Here is an 8,398-nt window from a genome sequence, read left to right as displayed (position 1 = left end):
AGGAGCCGCTGCCGGACAAGACAAGGATTTGGGCGAACGAGGACGAGTGGTACCCGAGCTATGTGTCCGGCGCCAAGGTAGGGGTCATCAGCCTTGGTTCCGGCACGTTCGTGGTTTCTGATATCTTGGATACCAAGGTACTCCCTTCGTTTTTATTTACTCCGCATATTAGATTTGATGAAAGTCAAACTTTATAAATTTTGATAAAGTTTATAGACGAAAATATTAACATATGCAATAACAAATTAATACCATTAGATTCATTTGAATATACTTTCACATCATATAGATTTGCTATTGTAAATGTTCATATTTTTTTCTATAAACTTGGTCAAACTTTAAGAAGTTTGACTTCAGTCAAATCTCATATGCAGAGTAAATAAAAATGGAGGAGTATTCGACAAGGACTTCAGAGAGATGGTTGTTAGTGACCGATTTGCCGTCTTCACTGGTGTGGAGGTAGTGTACGACAAGGGCAACGACAGCAGTAATGGCAGTGACAACAATGGCAACAACGTCATCAATGGCAATGACAATGATGGCAACGCTAATAATGGCATTAGCAGCTCCAGCAGCAGCAATGGCAAAGGCAAAGGGAAGCGTGGCCTGCGTATGATAAAGCACAAATCCAGTCGTTACATGCTTTGGCTTCGACAATATTACCACCACGGTGCACTGATTCGGCGAGTCATTTTGAGTTTGGGACTTAAGTAATAGTACATCGTTTGCTTCAAGTCAAGTCAAGTCTCCCAGTTGCTTCTTATCATTTTTCCTTTGAACTCTAGTATTGTATATCCTAAAAAGAAAAGAAAAATCCAAAGTTGTAAAAAGAAGGGGGGTAAGTCTATTCTCCAGCAAGCTAATTCTGATCTTACACGGAAATAACAATACTTATAAGTTACAATACGAAGAGATGTGCTCGGTAGCACTTTGCAAAAATCTGGAGAGCTAAGTAAACATATGCTAATCAAGATTTGTGCCACGTCGACAGCGTGTACAAATCACATCTCAAAGCAGGCAGACCAGCTTTGAAAGCACTTTGCTGAAGAACTGATAGATTGGAGGCCAGGTGGGCTGACAGAATGTCAACAAGAGGAGACGTGAAGAAAGAAACCTGAAATCATATCGTTCGTTCCCATGGTACCTATTCCCTTTTCTCTCTCTATATATATAGGAAAAGCTACTTATTCCGAAGATAAGCCACCGGTGAATTCATTGTTGGACAAATCAAGGTGCGTCAGCGATGGAAGCATCGCGAGGCTGTCAAATGGAATTGTGCCGGACAACTTGTTGTTGCTCAGGTAGAGATTACTGAGCCTCTGCAACGAAATGATTGATGCTGGTATGCCACCAGTAAATCTATTCCTGGACAAATCAATGATCGTCAGGGATGGAAGCGACGTGAGGCTGCCAAATGGAATTGCACCGGACAACTTGTTGTCGCTCAGGCTGAGATTATTGAGCCTCTGCAACAAAATGATTGATATTGGTATGGAACCAGTTAGTTGGTTGCCGGACACCGACAACTGTTCAAGGCTGGGAAACCCGCACATATCCGCCGGTAGCTCGCCGGAGATCAGGATGTTCTCCGCCTTGAACACGGCCAGCCCTATTGCCGATGTTGGCAAGGACCCGGAGAACTTGTTGTTCCCCATCTCAATCCGTGAGATGTTCTCACCTATCTTGGCTGGTAGAGTCCCCGTGAAACCATTGTTCTGTATCATCACAGTGGTCAACTTGGGTAATGACCATATCTTCGTCGAGAACTCGCCGGAGAAGCGGTTGTTGTAGAGCATGATGTTGTTCAGGAGGACACAGTTGCCGAGGTTCTGCGGGAGCTCGCCCGAGAAGCTGTTGTCGAAGACGACGAGGTCATAGAGCTTCCTGTTGGAGCAAAGTGAATCCGGGAGCTGGCCCGAGAGGTTGTTGTTGCAGACCTCGAGGTTGCCTAGCGGCGAGTGCTTCCCGAGCTCCCGCGGGATCTCGCCGGAGAGATTGTTTAAAAATAGCCTGATGTCCGTGAGATTGGGGAGCATCGCTATGCTTGGTGGAATGGTGCCGGTGAGCTGGTTGGCGTACATGAACAATATTCTCAGGTTCTTGAGGTTACCAAAGTCTTCCGGTATTTCTCCAGTAAGATTGTTCGACGACACATCAATCTCTATCAAATTCACTGACGTGATTTTGTGCGGCAGTTTACCGGTGAGTACATTGTTGAACAGGTACAAGAACTCGAGTTTTGGGTGCTGCCATATCCACGCCGGGATCTGGCCGGCGAGCTTGTTAGCTGTCATAGCGATCAGTTGGAGGTTCACGAGGCTCAAATAAGCCTTCGGGATCTCGCCGGTCATGTTCATGTCAGACATCCAGAGGTAGGTCAAGTTGGTCAGCTTGGCAAACTCTAGTGGCGCTGGCGCCGGCGTGAACGGGTTCGAGGCAAGCGTGAGCTGCTCGAGCCCTGCGAGCTTGCTTATCTCAGCAGCTGGGTACGCCCCTATGAACTGGTTAGTGTCAAGAACCAGTGACCTCAGCGCTGATAGCCCGGCCATGGCAGTCGGCACCATGCCTCGGAAGTGATTGCTCGACAGGTTGAGGTGCTCCGTCGCCGGCGACAGTCGGCTGATGTCATCCGGAAGGACTCCATGGAAGTAGTTGTTGGAGAGGTCGAGGAAGCGGAGGTGGGAGCAGGCGTAGAGCGGGACGCCGGGGAAGCAGCCGGTAAGATTGTTGTAGGAGAGGTCGAGGTGGGCGAGGCTCGGTAGGTCGCACACTGACTCTGGCACCTTGCCAGTGATGTTTAGATTCGGCAATGATATCCCTATCACCGCACGTCCGTCGTCGCCACCGCAGACCACGCCGGTCCAGTCACAGTGGTCGGCGTTGGAGATAGGGTCCCACGACGCAAGCTGCGTGGGGTTTCCCCACTGGGTCTTGATAGCTAGGAGGGTGGCTTGGTCGCCGGAGGTGGGCTGCGAGCTCGATGCGCCGGCCAGCAGGAGGATGCCGAGGAGCACAACGAGGTGGGTGGTCGACATGTTTTTTGTGACAAGATGTGTTGTCCGTGAGGTGGGGAGTGGTACTGGCGAGTGGAGATATAGCCGCAGGCCTCATATACCCAAGCAGACCCTGGACTAGAGTCGTGGGTCATCTGCTAATTAAATGAGGTACACATATGCAAATATTTTTGTTGGAATGAAGCAGGATACTCCAGTTCTCGGTGGGAATTTCTATAACCACGTCAGCAATAGAAGTAAATATCAGACAGCAACCACAATGCATGCATGGTTCACGATAGCACAAAAATCACATCATCATCAATATATGCGCATTATTTAGATAGCAAATGCGTAACAATTCTTCAGTTTTTATTTACGAGTGAAGCTCGTCTAGTCAAGCAGATTCTAGAGTCGTCGGTCGGTCGTCGGTGACAACACCACTAGACGTTAACTAAGTGAGGTAGACGTATGCTAATATCTTGAAAGATACAATACAAATGATTGCACATGGTTCACACAATAAAACTAATTTAAGATTTCAGTTTTATTATACATTCTTGGTGGCGATTTCTACTATCACACAATAAAACTGACTTGAGATTTGAGATTGATCGGACAACAACCATAATAATGTATACACACATGGTTCATCATACATAGCAGAGAAATCATGTCATCATCAATGTATGTGCATCTAAATAGCGAGTGTGTAGTCAAGAAATTTCTCTTCAGATTTTCTGTCACACTAAATCAGTAAAGCCAAGGAACAACACCATGGATTGTTTGTAATAGGGCGCTTTTATGCCGGGTCGTCGTCGATCTGCCAGGAGCCAGCGGCCTTGATCACTTCTGCCTGCTATGTTGGAGGGACGTGGTTTGATGCACGTGTGGTTGCTCTAACCCAAGTAAACACAGGCTAACATTTCATACAACCAGAAAAAAAAACAGTCTGCATCTAAAAGTACAATTTGGATATCCACAACTTATCTTGAAAAACTGCCGCCCCCAAAGTACACAGGCACTTGTTCTATCTACACGTACGCACCAGCACTACACAGGCAGCTGAGCATTTTGTTCTATTTGATGATTGTCATTAACAACTCAAAATCCCAGCATAAGTACGTAATTGATCCTATTATAAAAATTAAACTTGGTGGACCATTACCAAACATGCGGCTCAATAGTGAATAGCCGGACCATCTCAGAGAGAGGGAGAGCAGACCAAGGACTCACCTGAACCGAGGAATAGATGGTATGAAATCTTGCTCAGCGTCCAGCTTCGGTTTTGCCTTTAAGTCAACTTAGTAAACTTAATAGGAGTGAACTTAGTTGAACTGATGGTACTGTTAATTATCCCAGGTGTTATTCTGGAGCAGTCCAGCTTCTATTTCAGATTTGCTGCTTAATAAATAATTGTTTGATTGGAAGTTTGAACTGTGCTATTGTTATGCTAACAGAAGAATCTACGTACAAAGAAAAAGAGATTATATATGCCAGTTTTGTTTTAATTCCTGAGTTGAAAGCAGAGTCTATTGTGTGAAAACAGGGACCAACAATGTTTACTTTGGTAGGTTATTTGTGCATTAGTAATATCATTCACACTTGAGCACTAGTGTTTCACGCACATGTAATACTCCCTCCATCCAAATCTATCCAAATTTGAGCTGAATTTTGACTATAAATTTTGCTACTACAAATACAAGATATATACGTCATGGAAATTATACAGTTGGAAACCTTTTGCAAATAAGAATCTAGTACTAGCATATTTGTTTTTGTGGCAAATAACTCATCTTTATTTTAGCAAAAAAATAGAATTATGACCAAAGTTGGGTTCAAATTTCAAGGCACATACATGTTTGCCGGATTGGGATTCCATCAAGGCACACAGAACTGATAGGCAAAACTAGATCACAAGTGTAAATTATCTATGTTGCCTCTTCATTAGAAAAGCCAATCATTTTACCATCCATGGTGCGAGAAAGAATATTGAAAGTAAATTTGGCAAACGAAAAAGCAGGGACAATATACTGACCTGGATTTACTGGCCATTCGACAATATATTAACCATGATGGATGTTCAGGAATTTGATGCTAATTTTCCCTCTTTATGGGTCCTTCAAATGAGGAATAGTAACCTGATATTATTTCAGATTTGTGTTTAGCTGTCAAAAAAAGTCTTTGCTTCAAAAAACGGATTACACAAGTTGTATTCAACCTATCGAGATGGGGTTTTGCTCTACCATGATCACGTTAAGCACTAGGTGAATGCCTATCATAGAGAGAAGAGAATGGACTGGAAGGCTGATGAATTAGCTCAATAGCTCCATCGCAAAATAAAATAAATCAATAGCTCGATAGCACAACAGTTCAAACTCGGGAAAACTAGCAGTATACAATAGCAAAACAATTCAAACTTGCCATCAAACAATTATTTGGGTAGCTAGCACCAAATCTGAATGCTAAAGTAAGTCCCAGCATGCATGCAGGCATGCATAAATATAGTCAACCACTAGAGTTCAGCAAGTCAAAATGCCTGCCTACTGAATCATTCAGAGCACCTCCTCGATCCTCTGTTGATTGTTAAACATGTAACGACCCGATTTGTGCTTAATCATACGGAGGCCACGCACCAGCCCTTTGCCTTGATGCCATTGTTGTTGTTGCTGCTGTTGTTTTTGCCATCATCACTTTTGCCTTTGACGCTGTTGGAAATATGAGCAAATTACTACGAGATTTAATCCACATAAACAGAAGATAAATCATGACCACAGCAGCAGAGATTAAACTAATCATGCAAACTAGCATAGCAGATGAACATATCACATCTAGGGCACATACTAGAAGCATGAATTCTATCACGATCTCGAACAGGAAGGATAGAATCACATACGGTGCAGCGGGTGCAGCACCGCCGGTGTTGACGTTGTCGCCCATGTCGTCGAGGACGAGGTTGCCGAGGTTCGCGAAGTCGTCGCTGCCAGCAGTCGCGCGAGTGCGCTCCCCAAAAACCTGATCGCCCCTCTCCCGTACAGGATCACGAGAGGCGGGGTTCCGGAGGCCTGTTGTCCCTTCTCGCGGTGCACGCCCGAAGGAGGGATGGAGAAGACTTGCTTGGCGGCGCAATGATCTGGAACGGTGGTGAGGAACCATACGAAGCGGCGGCGGCTAGGGTAGACGTCTGCCTGACTATATAGTGCGGGCCGGGTAGGTCGTGGGAGTAAACCCCACGGCCGAGTCGCCACGATCCAAAAGAATCGGAAACGGTTCAGTAATTAACGTGTCCGTTAATTATTAATTAATGACTCATTAATTTTCCCATGCAGCAAAAATATAGACAACATGCATAGCTCTGTCCTCGGCTCGGCTCGGCTCAGCGGCATGTCGTGATGAGGCGAGCGAGGAGGAGGAGCGCACGTGTAAGTCTCCTCTTCTCATGCTCATACAAGTGGTATGAAGAGCTCACCTTATAAAAAGGTGCAACTCTCTCTCAACTTCCGGGGTGGGACTAAACTTTAGCCTCACTCACTCCACTCACATGTGTGCATGAATGGGTCAAGAGAATTTCTGAATTTTAGTTGGGCTTTGGGCCAAAGGCCTACTAGCAAAATTCCAACAGTCGTTGTACGCTGCTTCCATACCGGTGAAGAGGGCGAATTGCTTGCCCGTAACCATCTCATTGCAGTCCTTGTCGAATTCCATGGTATCCAAGAAGTCCACGACGATGAACCTGCCAGAACCGAGGCTGATGACCCGGGGGTTGAACAATTGGGTCGGCTGCCACTCTTCTGGCAGGTCATCATGCGCCCAGATCCGCATCTTCTTCGGCGGCGGCTCCTCCCCTCTGACCACGCCAGAGAGGTCAGCCACACAGGGGAGGTTTTCTGAGACGCCGAACCAGAGTCCAAGCTCCGGGATGTAATTCGCCTTGCCATCGAACGGCATGAGCCAGTCGCCGGCTTTGCTCCACTCACGAGTCGTCATGTGGAAGCAGTAGGTGCCGTTGCCCTCTGAGCCACAGATGGAGAAGCAGATGGTGTCGCCAACGAGGGCGTGACCGTAGACGAAGGCATTCCTGTGGTGGGTGATCCACGGGGGCAGCGGGAGGATGTCGCAGTGCCAGAACCTGTGAGACACGAGGGACGTGGTGATCCCCCTCCACACCAGGGCCTCGAACTGCGGGCGTACCCCTGCCTTGTCCGGATGGAGGACGCTATCGATGATGTAGAGGTCGCCGGTGTCTTCACCGTCAAGGAGGTGTAAGTCCGTCGGAGGGACGGAGATGGCCAACGGCGAGTGCTTGTACCTGTGGAGGCTTGGCATTGTATCGATGTAGCTGCAGCCGTCGATGGTGTAGAAGCGTAACATGCGGTTCGCCTGGTCGGCCAAGATGACCTTGCTCTCCAAGGCAGTGGGCAAGAAGTGAAGACAACGAGGAGACCGTATGGAGTAGGAGACTTCCGGTGGCCTCACGAGCAGCTCGCTTTTCGGAGGGTCGATCTTGGGCGCGGCCGCCTCCGCCGTCGCCAAGTCAGTGCTGCAGACCCTTCTCCTCTTGGGTACACAGGCATTGACGGGCGTGAGTGTTGGCACCACCTTGCCATGCGCGTCCGCCTCTTCTGCCGTCCAGTGAAAAAAGTCCATCTCATCTTGGAGAGGTCCAAACAGCCGCAGGTTCAGGAACCGCCGGATGCAGCCGCTCATGTCCGACTCTCCTTGTCGAATTCCTGGGAGGGTAACAAGGACAAAAACTAGATAAGAGCAATTTTCTGAGGACGAACGAAGCTTGTGGAAAAATAAAGCATGATGCATCAAGTGAAGTTGATAAGTGAGCACTTCAACAGGTTCTATTTGACTAACATAAGAGGTTTCTCGCAAAAAAAAAACAAAAAAACATAAGAGGTTGTGCATGCTATGAATTACTTGTGCCCTGAACAAATCGACTGCTGATTTCTAGCAGCAGGATGTTAATTAACAAGAACAAATAGCACAAGACAAGAGGAGCATGTATCATGTATGTATAGAAATCCTTTTGGAGGACACGCATCTGGGGAAGGAAATTGAGATGGAGAAACCACCTTGATGGAACCGGGCTGTCGGAGGAGAGGATGAAGCCGTGACGGCGACCGCGACGAGAGATTGGAGGAGGCTTGAACGGTGACGACGGCGGCTAGGTTTTCTATTCTCAATCATCATCCATGGAGGCAAACGGGCTAATCCTCTGGGAAATAACCCATGCACAGGCAATGCTCCGACTGAGCCGGCCCATTGCCAGGTGCCTGGGCTGTAGCAACACGCGAATTAATAATTGCGTTAATTGTGTCAATTACTGATGCACGAGGTTAAAAAATTCTGATATATATTTTGGTTTGCGAAAATAATTTGCAAACAAGAAACTTTCT

General features: G+C 46.9%; 2 protein-coding genes across 2 annotated transcripts; both read right to left on the bottom strand.

Annotated features, from left to right (window-relative positions):
* Positions 1-912: 912 nt before the first annotated feature.
* LOC123184127 (receptor-like protein 52) lies at positions 913-3,058 on the bottom strand. The gene has a single exon (XM_044596308.1). It carries the CDS (start codon positions 3,033-3,035, stop codon positions 1,185-1,187), a length of 1,851 nt encoding a protein of 616 aa, XP_044452243.1. The 5' UTR covers positions 3,036-3,058; the 3' UTR covers positions 913-1,184.
* A 3,493-nt stretch (positions 3,059-6,551) lies between these two features.
* LOC123186820 (uncharacterized) lies at positions 6,552-7,717 on the bottom strand. Its single transcript, XM_044598516.1, has one exon. The coding sequence runs from the start codon at positions 7,698-7,700 to the stop codon at positions 6,552-6,554; it is 1,149 nt and encodes a 382-aa protein (XP_044454451.1). The 5' UTR covers positions 7,701-7,717.
* Positions 7,718-8,398: the final 681 nt, after the last annotated feature.

The sequence above is a fragment of the Triticum aestivum genome, chromosome 2A (genome assembly GCF_018294505.1).
Source record: "Triticum aestivum cultivar Chinese Spring chromosome 2A, IWGSC CS RefSeq v2.1, whole genome shotgun sequence".
NCBI classification, from domain to species: domain Eukaryota; kingdom Viridiplantae; phylum Streptophyta; class Magnoliopsida; order Poales; family Poaceae; genus Triticum; species Triticum aestivum.
Note: the sequence above shows the minus strand (reverse complement) of the source record. Positions and strands in the feature narration are given on the sequence as shown.